The 24066-nt window shown below is 45.8% G+C and overlaps 1 protein-coding gene across 1 annotated transcript in view; it reads right to left on the bottom strand.

Moving 5' to 3' along the window:
• Positions 1–24066, bottom strand: part of ZNF185 (zinc finger protein 185 with LIM domain) — a 78238-nt gene that overhangs the window by 48806 nt on the left and 5366 nt on the right. The window contains 5 exon segments of the mRNA XM_067549925.1: positions 574–645; positions 3951–3989; positions 5855–5929; positions 6965–7106; positions 11615–11693. Coding sequence (XP_067406026.1) covers positions 574–645; positions 3951–3989; positions 5855–5929; positions 6965–7106; positions 11615–11639 — 353 coding nt within the window. The 5' untranslated portion in view covers positions 11640–11693.

Genomic DNA, 24066 nt, shown 5'->3' on the forward strand with positions numbered 1-24066 from the left:
GCCTTGCCCCAGCTATTCCAGCTTTTAAAAACAAACAACCACCACCACCTCCTAATAAAAGATGTTTGTGATTTGTTTTGATTGGGTTTGTTTAATTAATTATTGAATGAAACCAACATGGACATTTTCTTAAGGTTCTTACCCCACCCCAAATACTCTAATCAGCACATGACTTCTGGGACAAGTACCCCAAGGAAAAAAAAAAGAGGGCATGCTCAGAACACTCCCAACAGCAGCCTCCTCAGAGGTCAGTGTGGGTCCAAGCTGAACCTTTCCACTATGCGTTACAAGGAGTGTAGTTTAGAGAGGACATTAAGCCTCAGAATTGGGATATGAGTTTGGGTCTTTGAACGTGTGCCAAGTGCAGCGGGTTGGGTCCAAGTCTCTCTCTAGTTTATTAGAAGCTTCATCCTCTCTGGGTTCTGGGTTGTGTTCAGAGTAGCTCATCCAGAGTTTAATGGAAATCCATGTGACTGTACGGGCACTATATGAAATCAAAGACTGGGCACCAGTGTATGCAGAATATTCCAAAAATCCAAGCAGGTCTTGTATTAAGAATAGGATCAGACAAACCTTTTCTCCGTGCCATTGGAATAGGAGGTGCTTTTGAGAGGAGTCTTGTCAATGGTCCTGGTGAACACTCCCCTACAGGAAGAGGAGAATTGCAGTTAAGTGCAAGGCCATTTTAGAACCAAAATTACAGAAGGCTGAGGGAGCCATCGAGAAAGGCCCTGGCATGCTGAAGTGGGTCCCAAATCTATCTCTCCATCAAATCTATTAAATTGCAGATTTTCCTCATAGATTAAAGGGCTCTGATCACCTCCAATATGTTATGGATGAATAATCTGTGTCCATCACATGGGGGAGAAGCATGATGACCTTGTGACCCTTGAGTGTGTACCAGCATCAATCCAGCACCCAAACGGCTAGTGGAATTGTGGGAGGAAGTGAATGCATCTAGCATTTTGGCTAATGGAAGGGCCTAAGTCTTGTGTAAGGGGCAAGATATTGGGTCAGAAACAGAATAAACCATTCCATGGTCATAGTCAACAAACTCAAGACTCAAAAAGTAACAGCAAAAATATTTTTAAGTACATCAGAAGCATGAAGCCTGCTAAACAATCAGTGGGGCCACTGGACGAGTGAGATGCTAAAGGAGCGCTCAAGGACGATAGGGTTATTGCAGAGAAACTAAATGAATTCTTTGCATCGGTTTTCATGACTGAGGATGTGAGGGAGATTCCCAAACACGAGCCATTCTTTTTAGATGACAAATCTGAGGAACTGTCTCAGATTGAAATGTCATTAGAGGAGGTTTTGGAACAAACTGATAAATTAAACAGTAATAAGTCACCAGGACAGATGGTAATCACCCAAGAGTTCTACTATCGGTGGTATGTAACCTATCATTTAAATCAGTTTCTGTACCAGATGACTGGAGGATAGCTAATGTGATGCCAATTTTTTAAGAAAGCTTCAGAGGTGATGCCGGCAATTACAGGCTAGTAAGCCTAACTTCACTTCTAGGCAAGTTGGTTGAAACTATAATAAATAATAGAATTATCAGACCTATAGATGAATATGATTTGTTGGGGAAGAGTCAACATGGTTTTTGTAAAGGGAAATCATGCCTCACCAATCTAATAGAATTCCTTGAGGGGGTCAACAAGCATGTGGACAAGGATGATCCATTGGATATAGTGTACTTAGATTTTCAGAAAGCCTTTGACAAGTTCCCTCACCAAAGGCTCTTAAGTGAAGTAAGCAATGAGGGAAGGGCCTCTTCTGGATCAGTAATTGGTTAAAAGGTAGGAAACAAAGGGTAGGAATAAATGGTCAGTTTTCAGAATGGAGAGAGGTGTTCCAGGGGTCTGTACTGCGACAGGTACTGTTCAACATATTCATAAATGATCTGGAAAAATGGATAAACAGTGAAGTGGCAAAATTTGCAGATGATACAAAATTACTCAAGATACTTAAGGCCAAAGCAGACTGTGAAGAGTTACATAGGGATCTGACAATGGTTGACTGGGCAACAAAATGGCAGATGAAATTTGGTGTTAATAAATGCAAAGTAATTCACATTGGAAAACAATCCAATTATACATATAAAATTATGGGGTCTAAATTAGCCATTACCACTCAAGAAAGAGATCTTTATTTCTGCTAGTCATTGCCAGCAGATGAAGGGAAGTGATTATTCCCCTTTATTCAGCACTGGTGAGGCCACATTTGGAGTATTGTGTCCAGTTCTGGGCCCCCCACTACGAAAAGGATGTGGACAAATTGGAGAGAGTCCAGCGGAGGGCAACGAAAATGATTAGGGGGCTGGGGCACTGACTTATGAAGAAAGGCTGAGGGAACTAGGCTTGTTTAGCCTGCAGAAGAGAAGAATGAGGGGGGATTTGATAGCAGCCTTTAACTACATGAAAGAGGGTTCTAGGGAGGATGGAGCTAGGCTGTTTTCAGTGGTGGCAGATGACAGAACAAGGAGCAATGGTCTCAAGTTGCAGTGGGGGAGGGAGGTCTAGGTTGGATATTAGGAAAAAGCTTTTCACCAGGAGGGTGGTGAAGCACTGGAATGGATTACCTAGCGAGGGGGTGGAATCTCCATCCTTATTGGTTTTTAAGGCCCAGCTTGACAAAGCCCTGCCTGGGATGATTTACCTGAGGTTAGTCCTGCTTTGAGCAGGGGGTGGGACTAGATGACCTCCTGAGGTCCCTTCCAACCCTAATCTTCTATGATTCTATCTGGGAGTGATTGTGGATAGTTCTCTGAAAACATGCACTCAATGTGCAGCGGCATTCAAAAAGCTAACAGAGTGTTGGGAATCATTAGAAAGGGATAGATAATAAGACAGAAAATATTGTATTGCCTCTTTATAAATCCATGGTACGCCCATATCTTGAATACTGCGTGCAGATCTGGTTGCTCCATCTCAAAAAAGATATATTGGAATGGGAAAAGGTACAGAAAAGGGCAACAGAAATGATTAAGCATATGGAAAAGCTTTCACATGAGGAGAGATTAATAAGATTGTGACTTTTCAGCTGGAAAAGAGATAATTAAAGGGGGATATGATAGAGGTCAATAAAATCATGACTGGTGTGGAGAAAGTAAATAAGGAAGTGTTATATTCTACTTATAAAACAAGAACTAGGGGTCACCAAATGAAATTAACAGGCAGCAGATTTAAAACAAACAAAAGGAAGTGTTTCTTCACACAACACACAGTCAACCTGTGGAACTCCTTGCCAGAGGATGTTATGAAGGCCAAGACTATAACGGGGTTCAAAAAAGAACTAGATAAATTCATGGAAGATAGCTAATAGCCATTGACAGACCTAAAATAGGCAGGGATTGCTGTTTGCCAGAAGCTGGGAATGGCCGATGGGATGGACCACTTGATGATTAACTGTTCTATTCTTTCCCTCTGAGGCACCTGGCATTGGCCACTGTCAGAAGACTGGACTTGATGGACCATTGGTCTGACCCATTATGGTCATTCTTATGTTCTTATGTAATGCTTTAAAATCAGCTCCCACTTGTATTTCGGAGTATAGCAATACTGGATCCATGATCCTCTGTCAGATTGTGGAAGACCAAGTCCACAGCTGCAATGGAAGATGAATCCCACAATGCTCTTGGTTTCTCATGCACTGCTGTTTACAAGGGACAGGGGAGATACTTCTTGACACCACCACCCAGTGACCACCTTACTCCTCAGCTTATGAGATCTGATTTTCATCACTGCCAGCACTCTTGTTCAATTGCTTGTTAAGCACCCAAATGTTTCTGCCCACAGGGGATCCACACAGTCTGGCACTACCATAACAGTGAAACCCAGGTGTTATTGCTATTTCCCACCATTTTATCCTCTCCTGTCTTAGCCTCTTTCACCTGTAGCCCAAGTGTTTCTAACTCCGGGGATGGGCCTCGGCATACCAACCTGATGAGGTAACCAGAGGTGGGCTTGGAACTTGGCAACCTGCACAGGGAACAGAAATCAATGAATCAAAAACTCAGGGAAGAAACAGAAAAAGCAATATCAGTGCCACAGGGAAATATCCATGGGATACAAGGCTGCCAGTCCCACCAAGGCTTCTGGTGCTGTCCAAAGCCACAAGAGTGGCAATCTAGACCAGTGAGTTCTGTGATATTATTTCACATCTCCAACCAAAAATGATGTAGCATCTATTGTTTACAAATAACCCCAGAGGATATATATTTGTTTTTACACAATTTCAGGATGTGCTATTAGGAGGCTCCCTCCATCCAGGGGTGCTGAGAGCCATTGGACCAAACTGTAAACCCCTTCAATATGATGGAAACCTCTTCAAGCCATGAGGTACAGCAACACACCCCACACCCCCAGTTGCAGCATCTATAGATCAGGAAACTGACTAATCCTTTAAAAAATGGTACTGACAGTCCATTTAAATACAGGCACAAACATAAACCCACAGGTGGAATATACGTGGAGAGATAATGGATCAAACAAACATTACATATCTTATAGGAAAACATATTCATGCTAACTTATTCAAAAGTCCATCTGCTGAAGGGGACTGCTGGGGAAGGAGTTTGGGCAAACACTCCCTTAGGGGAATAGACAGGGTTAGAACTTTCAAATTGTGACATGCTAAAAGGACTGACATAAAAACCTGTGAAATATTGAATCAGAAATGTCTTTCTAACAGTGAAAGTGGGACAGGGACAGGAGGAGAAATACCACAAAGACAGCCACAGTGGATCAGAGCGAGATTTTCAAAAGTGACTAGTAATCTGAGGTGCTTCAATTTTTGGGTGCCCAACCTGATATACCTTAAAGGGGTCTGATTTGGCTGGGACCCAGGTCCTCAAGGGTGTGTAGGTGCTTTCAGGGGGAGTTAGGAGCCTAGATACCTTTGAGGATCTGGGCCTGGGTCTCAGGTTGGGTGCCCAGAATCACCAGACGCTTTTGGAAATCTTGGCCTCTTAATTATTTGTATTGTGGTAGCATGTCAGAGTCCCAGTCATGTAGCAGGACCCCTCATACTAGGCACAATACAAACAGAACAAAAAGACAGTCCATGCCCCAGAGAGCTCACAGTCTTTTTCTCCCTTCCTACCAGCCAGCCAAGGTATTTAAATGGTCCTCGGTACTATCATTTCTGAGTGTCTTGTTCTCCCCCTTAACTGCAGCAGCAGCAGACTCCAGTCCTCACATTTCACTGCGAGGTGCCACATTGCCAATGTTATAAATGTGGCTTTTATTATTTATAGTGCCTCCATGAGCATGTTGCTTTGCAGGAAAGCAGCAAATCAAAGACCCTCCCAGAGGAATCCAACCAGCTGCATGAGAGCGGTAACAGAAAGAGAACTGACAAGAGTTCATGGAGGAAAAGGGGGAAGCAGCAGCAAACCATTCACAGAGGAGAGTTATTTATGAAAATTTCAGATTAGCGAGGACTGTCTCTTTTCAGCCACGAGGCTGCAGCCAGCAGAGAGCTCCAACACTGGACTAGTCGCTCCCCCATATTTTCTTACGATCCAAAGAGGTGGATCCTTCTGCCCAAAGCACAGGGATCCACCTGCCCCTATGAGCTTGCAGGCTTGGGGTTGTTCACGGCACTATGGTGGCACGTGGACCTGCCCGCAGGTATGAACTTGCAGGAGCAGGGCCATACTCTGTCCAAGATGAATGCCTGCAGAATGCCGTGCTGAGCACAGTGGGTGTAGTACAATCTAATAATACCAGTGGGGGTGTGAGGCAGCCTTGAGGAACCCAAGCCCAGGCAACTGCAACAGTCCTGCATATTCTTGCCGTCCCATATTGCAGAAGGGAAATAGTAGCCAGAACCCTTCAGTTACCTGGTGCTGTGTGGCATAGCAGATGCTGAGACTGGAGATCCCCCGTCAATCTTGCCAGACTTATGTGGCGAGAGCCTGGGCAGGGAAGGAACAAACTCACAATGGTAACCGTGCCATTAACACAAGTCTCAACTTCTTTAGACCTGGAAAATGTGATGATTATGTGGGTGAAACGCAGCTGCAGGGCCACCCCATACATAGGGCCATGGTGCCAGCGTGGCCATGGAGCCATGGCATGCTGCAGCCATAGAGGACTTTCAGAGGAACTCAGCCATGAAGGGGTTAACAAAGGGGTTAACAAAGGAAATTCAGCACAGGAATCCCTGAGGAACCACATTGCTGTCATCGCACTCACCCAGTTCTTTCATCCACAGATCTCAAAGCTCCTCAGGAGCAAGGATCGTTATCCCCATTACACAGATGGGGAAACTGAGGCACAAAGCGTGGGAATAGACTTGCCCAAAGACACACAGCGAGTCTGTGGCAGAGCCAGGCACAGAGCTCAGGTCTTCTGAATGTTACGCTGGTACCCCAGTCATGGGCATGGCACCGCCTCCCTATTTTGCTGCTGTTATTTGGAGAGTACTCATGACGTAGATGGTGCTTTATAAACCAGTAGGGGGAAAAGTCCCTGCCAGAGAATCTACGCCATCTAATGCACTCAGGTTTCTAGGTGTTCCCCTCAGCGTCGGGATTTGGGAGGCTTGTTCAGAGAGAAGAAAGGGTTTTTTGTTTGTTGTTTTGTTTTTCATTAAACAGCTTAATAAAACACTGGCCCTTTAAGTGTCTGTAGTCCCAGCGCACCATGCGAGGGCCATGCCATGCCCTGGGACCAGCAGGGGGAGGTGCAGAGCTAGCTATGCTTGCTTTACCCCACTCAGGGATTCCCCCACACCCCAGCAATCAGCTTCGCAGCCCCTTTTTGCATCCATTTGACTGAATTCACTGCCAGCCACAGGGCCTTGTTCCACCATCCTGGACTGCCAGATGGTGATGGGGTTGTCCCATGACTCCACTGAGTTTGGGGAAGGGACTCTTCCACAATCACACAGAATTCCGGGTGGAAGGGGCAACAAGCTGGGGGTCGGTAAAACAGGTAACCCCACTCACAGTGGGCTGCTCCTCTTCTCCTCCTCCTCATTGTCTGAGTTTTGTGGGTGGATCCAGCTCTTATCCCCTTTTAGTGTGGTGCGTACCTTCATCTGTGTGATGATCTTCTTGCGATCTTCTGCGCTGGGTGAAATTACAGCCCCTGATACAGAGTAAGAGGAGACAGCTTAGAGGAAGAGAGTGGAACGGACTGGGCTTGGTGAATAAGGACAGAGTTCCCACTCCCAACAGACCCAACCAGGAGCCATTCCAGATGGGAACATAAGCCAGCTCTTATTTCCCCCTTCTTATTCTAATAGATATAAGATACCGAGGGAAACTTTCCGCCTTTCACACAGGCTTTGGCAGTTGGAGTTTGCCAGCTGGCAAAGTCATAGGTAGGCTCCCGACTGGCCTTTGGGTGCCACTTGACTCTGGATATCCTGGCCTATAGCATCCGCTGCTGAAATTCACAGGACTCCTTTGCTTGTGCTCCGTTAAGAGAAGTATTTAGCATGAATGGGTTGTTTTTCTACTGCAGGGAGCCAAAGACATTTGCGTATCTAAAAAGCTGTGTGTTTACCTCCACATTCCCCCTCACTGAATCTACTCAGAGCGGCTCCAGCTAATGCAAGTGTTAGATTGGGAACAAAGTGTTTCTGATTGTCATTCATGGTTTAACATTTCTACAACCTGATAGAGACAAGTTTAGGAGTTTAGGACTTGCTCAAAGTTCAAAGAACATAGGAGTCCCACCTGCGAACCTTGTCTAATGCCAGCCTCAAATTAGTGGAATAGAGAGACACCCTTGTCTTGCTCATTTCTACCCTTCCATTCCCAACTGCTATTCCAAATGCAAGTGATCAAACCATGTCTTCCTAAATAGTGTACCGCACCTGTCACAATAAGACCTTGATTTGGATTGTGGCCTCCAAGCACTAGCCTCCTGTCCTATAAGAACTTTTTCTTCAGCGCTGCTCTGCCAAAAATCCACTTTTCTTCCACTGCCTCTCTCCACCCACCTATTAGGAACCTGAGTAACATAATTCATTGGAGTAAGTGTTATTAATATTAACTCAATCACTGAAGTAGGAGATGAGAAAATGCCACAAGTTGGAAAATGAGGACACGCTGCATTGTCCATGTGGTAGAGATGTAAGGGATCTATTAGCCCCTTACTGAAACTTAGTGGGTCTTTTTGATTGGCCATCTCTGGAGGAAGCAGGACCCTGGAACGGACAGCCCCCAGGACCAGTGGAGAGAGGCCAACTCAGGTCAGCCTGATTGACAGGGTGGGCAGGCTAATGAGAGAGCCAGGAGGGTGGGGGGAACCCAGCCCTCTGTGTGAGCTGGAGCTGCCTCCTGGGGTGTGCAGGGGCAGAACTAGCTGGAGCTAAGGACAAAGTAGCCAGCAGCTGGAAGAGGAGCAGAGAAAACTGAATAGAGCCAAGCTGACCCAACCTACAGCAGCAGAGCAGAGGGGCATCCCAGAAAGCGAAGCACAGCTGCACGGAGCATAGCAAGCTGGGGCAGGAGCCGTCTGGAGTTGGGTGTGGTAAGCAGCTGGGGAGAACAAAAGGGACTTTGGGAATGTGTGGCTACTGCCAGAGCAGGGGGCTGACTGCATTCCTGCAGCATAGCCAGGGCCTGGACAGTGGGCCTGCAACATGTGACACAGACTGTGAATCCCAGAGACACTGTTTGTGGTGCCCCGGGCCAGGGGGCAGTGTTGGGATGTTTTCCTATAACCTTTTTACTCTTTTCTTATTTTTTTAATTGATTTGATTGCTGTTTGTGTAATAAATTGTATTGCTTTGTATTGTATGCAATGATCAGTGGGTCAGGGAAGTGCCCAGCGCAGAGTTAGTACCCCGGAGTGGGGACACCCTAGCCCCTGCCCTAAGGGACCATGGCAAGATTGGGGGTTGAGCCCCAGAAATCCTGGGCCCAGCCTTGTCGGGGTTACGGGCACCCCACCACACGGGAATGGGAGGGGAGCCCTCGAGGTCAAGTGGGGCCTCTGGGTAAAGGGAGTGGGAGCAGGGACTCAGATCCTTTTGCTAACCAACTCTACTGGGGTATTGTACAAGCAAGGAAAGTTCCCCACAATAGCGGGCCCATTCCCCTGCTTACAGAGATCGGGTGAGAGAAAGCAGCACAGGGCAGATGGGAGAGAGGGAGGACCAGACAGGACTAAAAAAAGTCTAGGGAGGGGCTAGGGAAAGATGGGCGGTGCTGAAGAAAGCTAGGGTGTGGAGGAACAATGTGCAGCAGGGAGGGAGGGAGTATCAAAAATGGGCCCATCTTGCAGATTGCTAAGCACTGAGAACAGCTGGATGGAAAATGGGAATTTACATGGGAAATATCCCCTCTCCAAATACTCTCAGTGCCAACAGTTTTCCCATAAGAAAAATCTGAAAAATGAGGAAGCATGAGGAAAGCCTGCTTCCAAAGAGCTGCCACCTTTTGCCAGCTGGAAACAAGCAATAAAGTGCCAGAAGCATTTGGCCCACTTGACATGCAGGTTTTGCACCATTGAAATTATGTCAGTTAGGGGAGGGGGTGTTTTTTTTTTTTTAAATTTTATTTTAACCACAATAGTTACACCAGTACAACCTCCAGTGTGGACACAGCTAGGGCTACTGTATTTCAGGTTCCCCAAAAGAGGACATTGCTGGGGGGGTAGGGGTGGGAGAAAGGTAGGGTGCTGGAGGGGATTTATGGGGGGGTGCTGGAACAGTGTGTGTGTGTGTAGTGGGAGGGGTATCGGGGGGAGGGTGGGGGGAGTGTTACGGGTGTGTGCCCCTGTCCATCAGTCAGCATCTCCCTACGGGACCCCCTCCCCAGGGCTGGGAGCCAGGGCAGATGGGATCCAGCAGCTGTGGCTGCAGCAAAGGCACCACTCAGGGCGCTTTCTCTCAGTTGCAACATCTGTTCTGCAAAAATCCCAAACATTGCCTCTTATTTGAAAATGCCACCTGGACAGAGGGTGGAGGATCAAAAAAGAGACAACATCCAGGAAAACCTAGATGTGTGAAAACCCACATGTGGCAAATTGCCTGCTCTGCTGTGGTGGATCTCGTGCTGTATGGTGGGTCAGGGCACCACCTGTTGCCCTTGTCTCTGGGCAGTTGGTGCCTCTGTAGTGCACAGTGAGGGGGAAGGGACCCAGGCCTATCCTCTACTCCAGGCCAGGGGCCCTAATACTGCTTGCAGCTGCCCTGCCCTGCCCTGCCCTGGTCTGGTCTGCCTACTGGCAACTCTCTTTGCTCTCCCACCATCTGGCTAGAGCAGGGGTTTTTATCAGGACTCTAGCTGGGCCCTAAATGGCCTCAGGTGCTTCTAATTAACCTGTAATAACCCCTGCTCAGCCTGCAGGGAACAAGGCCTGGATCATTCTGGGGCTTATATATCTTTCCTTTAACAGTGTTACTTTTATTTTCCCTCTCCCTTGCTCCTATCTCCATCATTATGAGAAGATCAACCAGATTTTAATGAGATTTTTTTTTCCTGTGTGAACTAATTGAGATTGGCTGTCTGCAAATAAACACCTTGGGCGTTGCTCTCTTGGGGGGGAAAGCCCCTCCTGCTGCCATCTGACCCTGTGGTCTCACACAAGACACAGTTATACTGGTACCTTATACTGGTATAGCGTATTCTCCGTCCCAAGTGGGAATAGCTCTATCAGTATAACTACCTTCATAATGGTATAACTGCATCCAAAATAGGGGGTTGTACCACTTTAGGTATACCAGTCTAGCTAACTTGTGTGTGTAAACAAGTTCCTGTCAGGGAGGAAAACAATGCTTCCATTTTTAAATGTTAATATTTAAAAGTAAAAAATGGAGGCCTAGTGGCTAGAGTACTGGACCAGGGCTCATGAGACCAGGGTTCTGCTCCTGGCTCTGCTATTGGTCTGCTGAGTGACTCTGGGCAAGTCACTTCCCCACCCTGTGCCTCAGTTTCCCCATCTGCACAACGGGGATAATGATCTTAACTCCTTTGTAAAGCACTTTGGGAGTTACTGATACAAAGAGCTAGGAATTATTATTATTTTATTAGTAGTACTATTAAAAGTAACATCAATTGCCTCATTGAGGTGAATGAAGTGAATCAAACTATTAGTGGCAGACTGCCTGCAGATTCAGGAAAACAAACGCTGCATCTGTTCACCTTTGATTCACATTTTAAATTTTTTTTCTTTTAAAGGGTGAGAAACATCTTTACTTATAAAATGAAACCTCAGATTCTGGAGCAAATCTCTGTAGCAGGGGTGGAATCTGTTGCTGACTTGTGGAAAACATGTAGCCTCAATAAGAATTTTATACACTTCTTCTGTGTAAGCCAGTACAATAAAGCGTTGCTCACAATATTGTTTTGTTCACCCTGAAACTCAGTGGAGGCTTCTAGTTTTCCACCTTTTCTATCTTTGTGGGCATTATGATTCTACTGCAGTGAAATAGCAAATGCCCAGAATTCTGTAGAAAGTAAATACACAGTGATCTGTGGAGTAAGGCTCAGAGGAAAGAAGGAGGGGCCATGACATTTCAGACATCTTACACTGGAATGGGGGAAATCTCAGATGCTGGAGTTCATATAAAAGAGCAAATATGATGATCTTAAGGAAGGAAAGGGCTGCAAAGCAGCTGAGGCAGAGGCCAGATAAATTACCTTTCCTGACACCAAGAGACATCATGGTTCTCACAAATCTTCTTCTACTTCAGTTCCCAGAGCCAAGCAAAGGGCCTACCTGAAAAAATAAAAAGGGGGAGAAACCCACATTATTGCTCCAGTTATAAATGGTTTCCAGGCAGGAGACAAGATGAGGGTGAGTGTGTGAATACATATCACAGCAATATCACACTGGCAGAAATGAGAGATGGGAATTTGCTCCTCTTGGACAATTGGGGTCTTTCCCATCAGTGTCCTCCTGGATCCATGTGAAAAGTTGTTCAGAATTAAGGGGTCATAACAATGTCGGCTGGAAAGGACCTTGAGAGGTCACCTAGTCCAAGCCCTGCACTGAGGCATGACCAGGCACGGTGGGTGAGATCACTTAGAGTCATGCTCAGGTCCACTAACTCCATAATCTAGTCACGGCAGACATGGAGAAAGAGGCAGCCCAGGGTCATGTGCCTAGAACCACTCAGAGAGAAGGTGCATGTTGATATTGGTATAATACTGACATTCTTTTAAAAACAACATCAATTTTTCAGGAACTGACAATTCCCAGCCTAATGACTTCCAAGCCATGCACTCCTAGGATAAGGCATGTAGCACTCTGTAGTAACCTGAGGGGACGGACGGACGGACGGACGGACGGACGGACGGACACACACACACACACACACACACACAGCTGTCTCTTGTACAAGTGTGTCAATAACTGACAATTACAGAGCCTCTTTCATCCAAAGATCTGTATTCTCTGCAGGGTGAAATGCAAGAGCCCTCTTCTTCTTCTTCCTGCATAGCAGCAGGTGCTGCCATGTTTCAGGCCTTTCAGCAACTGCTGTGGGGACATCATGACAGCTACAAAGCTGCAGATCTACGGAACCTTAGTTATACGAACTCTGTGGTACAGCAATGAAACGTGGCCGCTGACTTTTGCCGTTCTCACCATCTTCATCGGCTGCTCCATATTAAGAACAAGATCAGCAATAAGAATGCTGTAGCATGACCCAGCAACTACCTCCATCAACACTGGTTCAGATTCAGTAGCTATCTTGGTATGGACATACAATTACAATGGAAAACCAACAGATTCCAAAGTATATTTACTAAGGAATGCTGCTACATGGCCAGTGATCATGTGGTCATCACAAGTTTCAGGGGAGCAATAAGATAGGTTATGTCCATCACTGGCAGAATATCCAGTCAGAGCCCCTGAAGGACCTGGCTAGAGATTGATTTGGGTGGCACTCAGCCTGCAAGAATGCTACGTCCCTTTGGGATTTGCATGATGAGGAGCTTCTTTTTTGAGTGTAATCCTGTGCAGCAGTGTTCTCCGAGGCATCTTAGTCTGTTTGGCCAATGCACCAACCAGGAAGCTAGGAAGCATTTTGCTACTGGAGGTGTCACCTCTCCCATGAAACATAACACCAAAGTCCTGGTCATGAATGGTCATTGGACATCCCATGTCATTTTGGGTCAGATTAGGGTTAGTGTGGGTGTCCTGACCAAATTCCAATTTGGCTAATTGTATGCTGCCTGTCTAAATCCCCTCTGAAAATATTACAAGAGGGCAGAATTCTTCACTTCTTGTCCTAAAGGCTTATCCTATGTCACTGCTTCCAACAACTGTGTATTCGTCCTCAGAGGCAGCTGTGTTTAAGCACCAGGCAAGTGCTCCTGTGTGTACAATCTGTGAGTCTTCAAGATGTCACATGAATATAAAGTTAAGTTATTATTACCTGTAGGTGGCTTGTTTCTGCAACATTGCTAGGAAACCACGCTCCCATTAAAAAATGCCTAATACTGATCTCACAGCATCACTGCTTGGCAAAGTCTCCTCCCTTTGCTTGGCACATGGAAAACTGAATAACCACTTCTGCTCTTTGCAGATCCAACTTCTCACCTAGTTTGCACTGAATTCTGGAACACTATCAAAGTGCAATAAATTCATGACAAACATTCTGCTCCCAAACTCCTTTCCTCTGCTCAATCTCTACCTTCTGGAAAACTAGTTTAACTTCCATTGCATGTAAACAGCTCTATCCTGCCCCCATCCTTCTCAGTTTGGCCTTTCCACTCAGACTCACAAGGAGAGAGAGAGAACTAGGACAGTAACTCTATTATGGGTGACTATAAAGTATTTCAATTCTAATCTTCGATATGTAAGGATGTTTTGATGTATTTCTTCCTCCCTTCTAGTTGTTACAAGTTATTTCCTATCCCTGCAGTAACTGTATGTTACAAAACAAGCCAGGAAAAGGAAAAAGTGGTGGCGAGGAACTAGCCCAAAGATAGGGCTGGTTGGGAATTTTTTGGATGAATCATTTTTCACTGAAAGATGCTAATTTATCAAAACCAAAACTGAGTCAGAGTCAGTTTTGATGAATCTCCCAACTCGAAAAAACACTTTAAAAAGTTTTGAAATTGTCCCAAATGTTTCATTTAGACCTTTTAAAAGGTTTGGTTGAGAAATTTAAGTTAATTAAACTAATATGAAAGTTAAAGAAACAGGTCAAAATTGAAATGAAGCATTTTGAAATTTTCAAAATAAAGTGCTTCTATAGACCCAAAGCAAAACATTTTTTGCTGTTTCAGATTGCAATTTCTTTTTTGAGATTGACTTTTTATCTTGATTTGAGACAAGAATAAATTTTGAACTTTTGAACATTTGAGGGAGAACTGTTTCATACTCAGCTCTACCCAAGGGTCAGATGCTGCCCTTGATCTGAATGCTACAGCTGGTCAAAAATTTCCATCTGATTTGACAAAATCAACACGTATAAATAGTTTCATTGGAAACCAGATAAGCAGGGACCCAGGCTGGCCCTTCCTGTGAGCGGTCAGGCTCCCCAGGCTGGTTGGATCCTCAGGCTGGTTCACTGCCCAGCTAGCTGGCTCCCCTGCTCCACAGAGAGGTGGCTAGCTAGGAATCCAGGCATCCTAGGAGCTAGGCAGCCTGCCTGCCAAGCAAACTGAAAACCCTTTTTTGGGTGCTCATGAAACAGAATTTTTCTGGAAATCCGTTCCTGCAAAAAATCCCATGTTTCTGACTTTTTGTCCTGCTTTGAAATTATTCACAGGAAGCAATTTCCATTTCCTGGCCAGCTCTAGTGACAGTCTTAACACAGCCGTAATTTAGTGGAGCGTTTTTGAGAATCTGGAGTATTGATACACGCCAGTGAAAATGAGAGGGAAAATCGGGCATTTAGTACAGAGAAGCAGAGCTTTCCATGGAATAAAATCAGTTTTAGAATTGTGCAAATAGGATGCACAAAAAGATCCAGCAAGATGAGATTCAGGACTTGTGCAGCACAAAACTCACAGCTCAGTACCATGGGGTGCTAGAGTAGTTTTAAGCTATCTTTGCACTCTCTCAGTCCTGGGCTGTTCTGGAGGCATCCTCCGTGGACTACAGTGCTACCTGAAATCTCCCGGCTGGGTCCCCACTGCACAACTCTCCCACCACTCCAGCCTCCTCACACCCAGTGCACTCCCTATCCAAAGGCTCATGAAGAGATCTTCAGAGGCTAGCCTTATGGTTGTCTTCTGCAGTGCTTGGGCAGAGAGACTACTCCCACCGCCAGAACTGGGGCTTTTAGGGCTCTTTACACCCTTCAGACTTTTGTATGGCAGGTAAAGGGGCCAGAGCAGCACTGAGAATCTCACCCCTGGAATTTTGCTTCGGGCCCCTCTGTAGTCACAATAGGAATAAGTCAGTGGGCTCACCCAAATCCACCTCTGGTCACGTCACAAGAGCACCACACCACTAGGTGTGATAGACATCACCCGAGAGGACCGTCGCAGGAACACTAAAGGGGTGCTGCAAATCACAGATGGGTGAAGACAATTGACTATGGCCCAGGAGATTTAGATGCAATTCCCAGCTCTGGCACAGATTCCCTGTGTGCTCATGGCCACATCACTTAGTCTCGTTATGCCTCAAGTCCACATCTGTAAAATGGGAAAAATATCACTTCCTTTTCCCCCACTGGTTTGTCTATTTAGATTGTAAGCTCTTCAGGGCAGGGTCTCTCTTACTGTGTGCCTAGCCCAGTGGGCCCCAATCTTGTGGTGGTCCCTAGACACTACTGGAGTGCAAACCTCAGTAATGCCTAGAGCTGAGGGAGGAAGGAGGCAACACATCTGCCACATCATCTAGCCAGCACTATTAGTCTCTGACTTACCCAACTTTATCTGACTTTAAAAACACGCCCCAAGAGTAAGGGAGGTGCCAATGGGCGTCAACGGGTGTGTGAATAAATACACAGTTCTGAGGCCTGAAACTGCACATTAGCCAAGCTTACTACTTTTCGCTTGCTGATTCTTCAGGCTTCCCTCCCTTCCCATTCACATCAGCTGGGGAGAGCCCATCACAAGCAGTTGTACTCCACTGATGTGTCTGGCTCTTCAGACAGGCGTTGGGGCATGTTGCCGGTGCTCATTAGGTTTGGCTCTGAGGGCCTGGCCATGTTTCCCATACCTTGTTTTTCCAGCCATGACTCATGCAGCAGGAGCCAGCCCCGCCCTGCCTGGGCAGACATTCTATGGCACAGCAATGTATAAGTACACTCATCGCGTGGGTTCAGAGGCTGGAGAGCTGCCTCAAAAGCCTCAGTAAAGGGCCAAACTGCAGTTCCAGGGGCTCCCCAAGTGCAGAATTCCAAGCAAATCTCCTAACGATGTGGTGGAGAGGATGAGATTTTTCTAATGCAAAGAACCTGTTGCAGGAGAGTGCACTGCAAGTAATTGTACAGTAAACACAAACAGTACCAACTAGTACCAACTCCACTCTCACTCAGGACCTACAATGTTTCATGTGCAATAGTCAATCACATAGAAAAAGCCTCCCAGGATCATTCTCAGGTAGCAGCAGAATTCCAATGGCGGGGGCCAAGTTGACTACTTCTTAGTGTGGAGTTTCTATCCTGGGGAGGCTATGACCAGGCACACTTGGGCTTCTTCCAGAGCTAGAGCACAATCAGCTCCATGCAGCGCCTCAGGCACACAAGCTACACAGCATCTCCTATTGTTAGGGCTTCAGCTTGGCCTCCCTACATCAGTCCTGGATAGAGTGCATCGCGGGAGCCCCACAGTGCGATGACAAAGGCATGGGTACAAATGGCAAGCTGTACATCTGAGCGGAAGGGTTCTGCCTCCTTGCTAACTAAGACTGAGTGACACTTATGGTCACTATTTGGATGTCTAGGTGTAGAGGTGAGTCTGGTAAGCCGTAAAACTGTGCACCATTTTAACAATTGGGCCCTGACTCAGTAAGGTGCTTAAGCACATGAGTAGTCCTGTTGACTTCAGCGAGTCTACACATGTGCTGACAGCTAGCCATGTGCTTAAACACTAGTTGAACAGGGGCCTTGGAGAGCAGATTTCCTTCACAGATGGAGCTTAGTCCAACATTGCTTTTCTCTTAAGTGGAACACTTCAGAGAGAACATATCACACTAGCACCCTGAGAGCTACCCTGGTTTTCTACTCAATTTCAGATCTATGGTAAGATCTACATTAGACTATATAATCTCCAGAGGCCTCTATGGGCTAGGCCATGGCCACTCCAGGACCTCCTGTTCTTCTGCACCACAATGAGAATTCGATGCTCTGCAAGGACATTGTGAATGTCAGGTCCAGAGTGAAGCCCATAGGACCCATTTTTTTGTGGTAGGCTCAAAAGGATAAAGGGCTCTTTCTTCAGGAGAAAGAAGAGGAGGCTAACTAGGGGGAGTAGTCTAACTACTCAGGGAGAAGCAGGGTTTAAAAAGCCTACTCCTAAGTGACCAGAGTAGCTAGTGTCCAGGGGCAGCTAACAGGGGAGTTTTGTGAGGGAGTTTAGAGGAGGAGTGGGAGAGTAGGGGGTAGATACACTTCATTAATATTCTGTAAACCAAAGACAATAACCCCCCTCTCCCAATAAAATACAAACAACAATAAAAGAAATAATGGCAGGAATAAAAAGAGAATGCAGGCAGAAGTCCAGCAACAGGGGGGTGGGGGGCTATCCAGTTTATTGCACTGAATGCAGCATGTATGATTACCTGCCCTGTGGGCGGATGGTGGATGTGTACATTCAGTGCTCCTAGCCCTCAGAGACAGCATACGGGCTTTGGAGACCAGAGTGGTTGAACTGGAGGAGCTAAGAGAGACAGGGAGGTACATAGATGAGACTTTCCGGGACACAGCAGAACGGTCCCACCCCCGGTTTGACAGCCTGTGTATTGTTGAGGAGGATGAGAATCTCAGGGAAGGATAAACATCAAATTGGAGCAGAGGGAAACAATCTCATTGTTGGGACCCTCCTTCCAGATAATGTCATGGCATCCTCTTGCATGGAGGATACCTCTCCAGGGAAGGGAACTCCAGTTATTAAGAAGAAAAAGATAACGGTAAGGGGACTCAATCATTAGCAACATAGATAGTTGGGTTTTTGATGACCAGGAGACCCACATGGTGACTTGCCTGCCACGTGTGAAGGTTGCAGATCTCTCAAGACATCTAGACAGATGTATGTGTAGTGCTGGGGAGGAGGTGGTGGTTGTGGGACATGTAGGTACCAGAGACATAGGGAAGGATAGGAGAGAGATCCTGGAGGCCAAATTTAGGCTGCTAGGTAAGAGATTGAAGTCCAGGACCTCCATGGTAGCATTCTCTGAAATGCTTCCAGTTCTACGCACAGGGCCAGTTAGATAGGCAGAACACAATGCAAGGATGTGACGATGATGTAGGGAGGGAAGGTTTAGATTTATTAGGAACTGGGGAACCTTTTGGAAAAGGGGGAACCTATATGGGAAGTATGGGCTCCACCTCTCAACCAGAATGGAACCAGATTGCTGGCATGTAAAATTAAAAAGGTCGTAGAGCAGTTTTTAAACTAAGGGTTGGGGGAAGCTGACAGGTGCTGAGGAGCACGTGGTTTGGACAGAGACATTCCTTAGGGGAGGATCTATTAATGGAGATTCTCTATATCCTTGTTAGGAGGAGAGGATGGAAGAGGATAAATTGTGGGTAGGATCTGATGAGAAACAGTCAAATGAAAAAAAGCCCCATTCAATTACATCACAGCATGGCAGACAGCTAAAAAGTGACAACTTTTTAAAGTGCTTATATACAGAGGCTAGAAGTCTAAATACTAAGATGGGTGAACTTGAGTGCCCCGTATTAAATGAGGATATTGATATACTAGGCATCACAGAAACTTGGTGGAATGAGGATAATCAATTGGATACAGTAATACCAGGGTACAAAATATATAGAAAGGAATATGTGAAAGAAAACGTAGAGTCAAATGAAATAAAAATCTTACATGAACCAAACTATAGCACAGAATCTCTATCTATAGTAATTCCATGCTTGACTAATAAGAATAGCAGTAGGGATATACTACCGACCACTTGACCAGGATGGTGATAGTGACTGTGAAATACTCAGGGAGATTAGAGAGGCTATAAAAATAAAAAACTCAATAACAATGGGGGATTTCAGCTATCCCTGTATTGACTGGGTACATGTCACCTCAGGATGGGATGCAGAGATAAAGTTTTTGGACACCTTGAATGACTGCTTCTTGGATCAGCTACAAGAGGACCCCACAAAAGGAGAGACAATTCTTGATTTAGTCCTAAGTGGAGCACAGGATCTGATCCATAAGGTGAATATAGATGAACCTCTTGGTAATAATAATCATAACATCCTTGTGGGGAGTGGGGAGACACCAAAGCAGCCCACCACAGTAGCATTTAATTTCAGAAAGGGGAACTACACAAAAATAAGGAAGTTAGTTAAACAGAAATTAAAAGGCACAGTGACAAAAGTGAAGTCCCTGCAAGCTTCATGGAAAATTTTTAAAGACACCATAATAGAGGCTCAATTTAAATGTATACCCCATATTAAAAAATATAGTAGGAGGACCAAAAAAGTGCCACCGTGGCTAAGTAACAAAGTAAAAGAAGAGTTAGAGGCAAAAAGGCATCCTTTAAAAGTGGAAGTTAAATCCTGTTGAAAATAGAAAGGAGCATAAACTCTGGCAAGTGAAGTATAAAAATATAATGAGGAAGGCCAAAAAAGAATTTGCAGAACAGCTAGCCAAAGACTCAAGAACTAACAGCAAAAAAATTTTTAAGTACATCAGGATCAGGAAGCCTGCTAAACATCCAGTGGGGCCACTGGACGATTGAGATGCTAAAGGAGCACTCAAGGAAGATAAGGCTATTGCAGAGGAACTAAATGAATTCTTTGCATCAGTCTTCACAGCTGAGGATGTGAGGGAGATTCACAAACTTCAGCTATTTTTTTAGGTGACAAATCTGAGGAACTGCCCCAGATTGAAGTGTCATTAGAGGAGGTTTTGGAACAAATTGATAAATTAAACAGTCACCAAGACCAGATGTATCTACCCAAGAGTTTTGAAAGAATTCAAATGTGAAATTGTACAGCTACTAACTGTGGTATTTAACCTAGCATTTAAATCATTTTCTGTACCAGATGACTGGAGAATAGCTAATATGATGCCAATTTTTTTAAAAGGCTCCAGAGGCAATCCCAGCAATTACAGGCTGGTAAGCCTAACTTCAGTACCAGGCAATGATGCGATGCTGTTCTCTAATCTAGAAAGTGATTCAATTCTCATGTGTCTCTTGCTAAAGAAAATAGTCATTGGGCAGAATATAAGCATGAATCATGTGGTGAGAATAAACAGTTATAATGTGTAATCAGCCCTGACTTGCTCTTGAACGCCTGGTCATCCAGGATGGACCCTGGGAGGTGGAGGAGAATACCATTGCTTAGATTGATATGCGGATATTTATTGGCATCATATTACAGACAGAAGTGGCATCAGGGCCGAGGCTGGGCCTCTAGACAAGTGTCCTCAGAGTGTCCAAAGGGCAATAGTGGAACTTATTGTTGTGGGGCTGTATGGGAGGGGAATGCCTGGCAAGAAGTATTTTAGCTCCAAAACCAACTCTTACATTGACACACGCCCAGGAGATTGTAGGGACTTATTTCAGAGCCCTTCCTTCTGATCTCCAAATTTTTAGGGCACATAAATATATAGGCAAGGGAGTAGGAGAATTATTAGCAAGGTGACACAGTAGGTCGATGCGTCACCTTGCTATTTCTACTGCCTTCTGTTGACAGTATGAAAGGGGTTTGTTGTTTCTGGGGCAGGAGGCAATGAACAGAACTCTGTAAGAAAGCTACCATTGCCCCAAGACTGATTCCTCGGGGCAGGAAAAAAGAATGGCAATGGATCCCATTTATACCTTAGGGCACCCAAATCCTGACATTGAGAACATCATTTTCAGCTTTATATAGCACTTTGTATCCCATAGCACTTCACAGACTATGTACCAGCAGCATTTAGAGAAGGGTGTGAAAACAAATCAGCACATTTCCTGCTGTACAATGGAGGAGGCCTTTTCCCTTGAAAAGTGCCATGAGGTCACTGGCATTCATGCCAGGCACATGTCTTGGCTGAATGCCAAGGATCCCTGTTGGCTGGGTGGCCTTCAGACCCAGCCACCCTGTGAACACTCTTTGTAGCAGATGGAACTGCTCTCTTTTCTCTCTTTCTAACGGCTGGGTGGGGTGGGGAGAGGAATCATGGGAGAGACAGAAACTCCTTCAGGGAGGGATCTATGCAAGTCGACATGGCTCAGAACATGTTCTTTGCACAAAGTGGTCTGCGGAGCTGCCAAGAAGCTCTGCATGCCCATACCTGTTGCTCTGGCAAAGTTCCTCTCCTGGGCCTGTTACTTCCTTGACATTTCATCATATCACCTGCTCTTCCACAGCCCCTTTCACCAGAGGGTCTTCATGCACTTTATGCAGACAGAACCATTAGTTAAATTGCCTTTCAAAGGCAAGATAAAACCCACAGCTGACCATATGTGTTCATTAAAGATCCCACAGCAATTGTTATGAGGCGGTTTCTAACCCCAGTCTCCTGGCTCTTTTCCAGTTTAGGCACCTACATTCGGCCTAACGACTGTTATCAACTGAGCATGGTGTTCCAGGTTATTTGCCCCATCTTTCTCCCTGCCCCTCTTGATCTCCGTCAGTCTGCTGCCAGTCTCACCACCCCCTGCGCTCTTCCGCTCAACCTGCCAGGTTTTCCTTTCCCCACCCCCTGCGCTCTTCCGCTCAGCCAGCCAGGCTTTCCTTTCCCCATCTCCCCTCTGCCCTCAGAGCCCCTTCTCCCACTTTCTTACCTACATTCACTCCCATAGCCCTGCCCTCACACCACCTCTGCTCCCAATTAAAATCAACAGCAGCAGCAAGAGCACCTTGCCTGCAAAAACAACTCTGGGATGCAGAGACCACTGCCTGTCATGCTGATCACTTCTGTTTCCTTGTTTCTTTGTACTCCCCACTCTGTCTCTCTCCAGCTGTCTCTTGTCTTATACATTCTGAAAACAAACTATTTTTTCCATTTTCATGGAATTTTTTGTCAAATATTTTCAGTTCTGTTGAAAGACTGAAAAGAATTTAACTTATAAAGTTTTGGTTGCTGGAAATGGATTTTATTTGTCACTTTTGCAATGTCCACCCCTGCGTCCCCCTTCCCCTCCCCCTTGTCCTCACCACTCAGGGAGTGATTACTGTCCCCTGCTCTCCTGCCCGAGGGCCGGGGCACTAGACTGCTTGCCTCGCCCGCCCTGCCTGAGGCGCTAGACTCATATCCAAGGATAACGTTCCCCTTGTAGGAAGGCGCAGTGGCCTTCCTCCGAGCCGGGGCCCAAAGAAGAGCCACAACCACGGGACCGGACCAGGCCCCGACTTACAAGCCTGATGATCTAGTCAGCTTTCAATCCATTTTACAGTCCATTCATCCAACCTGTACTTCTTTAACTATCTGATAAGAATACTGTGGGAGACCATATCAAAAGATTTGCTAAAGTCAAGGTATGTCATGTCCATCACTTCCCCCACATCCACAGAGCCAGTCATCTCATCATAGAAGACAATCATTTGGTCAGATCATTTATGAATATGGTGAACAGTACTGGTCCAAGTACAAACCCTTAGAGGATAACACTATTTACCCCTCTCCATTCTCAAAACTTACCATTCATTCCTACCCTTTGTTCCCTGTCTTTTAACCACTTACTGATCCAGGAGAGGACCTTCTCCCATGACAGCTTACTTTGCTTAAGAGTCACTTCATGCATCTGACGAAGTGGGTTGCAGCCCATGGGAGCTTATGCCCGCAGAAATTTGTTAGTTTTTAAGGTGCTACAGGACTCTTGTTGTTTCTACTTTGCTTAAGAGTCTTTGGGGAGGGACCTTGTCAAAGGTTTTCTGAAAATCTAAGTACACTACATCCTCTAGGCCACATTTAGAGTATTGTGTCCAGTTTTGGGCCCCCCACTACGAAAAGGATGTAGACAAGTTGGAGAGAGTACAGCGGAGGGCAACAAAAATTATTAGGGGGCTGGAGCACAGGACTTATGAGGAGAGGCTGAGGAAACTGGGCTTGTTTAGTCTGCAAAAGAGAAGAATGAGGGGGGATTTGATAGCAGCCTTTAACTACCTGAAAGGGGGTTCCAGAGAGGATGGGGCTAGGCTGTTCTCGGTGGTGGCAGATGACAGAACAAGGATCAACGTTCTCAAGTTGCAATTGGGGAGGTCTAGGTTGGACATTAGGAAAAAGTTTTTCACTAGGAGGGTGGTGAAGCACTGGAATGGGTTACCTAGGGAGGTGGTGGATTCTCCATCTTTAGAGGCTTTTAAGATGAGGCTTGACAAAGCCCTGGCTGGGATGATTTAGCTGAGGTTAGTCCTGCTTTGAGCAGGGGGTTGGACTAGATGACCTCCTGAGGTCCCTTCCAAGTCTAATATTCTATGATTCTATGGACCCACTTCATCAGATGCATGAAGTGGAAACCACAGATAGGAGGTATATGTATATCCACTGGATCACCCTTGTCCATATGCTTGTTGACTCTCTCAAAAAATTCTAGTAGATTGGCGAGGCATGATTTCCCTTTACAAAAACCATGTTGACTCTTCCCCACAAATTGTATTCATGTGTCTGATAATTCTGTTCTATACTATAGTTTCAGCCAATTTCTCTGTTACTGAAATTAGGCTTACTGGTCTGCAATTGCTGGGATCACCTCTGGAGCCTTTTTAACAAATTGGTGTCACATTAGCTATCCTCCAGTCATGTGGTACAGAAGCAGGGTATCTACCACTCCCCCCCAGCTTAGTGTCATCCGCAGACTTGCTGAGGGTGCAATCTACCCCATCTTCCAGATCATTAACGAAGATGTTGAACAAAACCGATCCCAGGACCGACCCCTGGGGAACTCCGCTTGTGACCGGTTGCCAGCTAGACATGGAGCCATTGACCACTACTCGTTGAGCCCTATGCTCTAGCCAGTTCTCTGTCCATTTTATAGTCCATTCATCCAACCCATACTTCTTTAACTTGCTGATAAGAAT

Source organism: Emydura macquarii, unplaced genomic scaffold (genome assembly GCF_026122565.2).
Source record: "Emydura macquarii macquarii isolate MOO-44397 ecotype Brisbane River unplaced genomic scaffold, CSIRO-AGI_Emac_v2 contig_1253, whole genome shotgun sequence".
NCBI lineage: Eukaryota > Metazoa > Chordata > Testudines > Chelidae > Emydura > Emydura macquarii.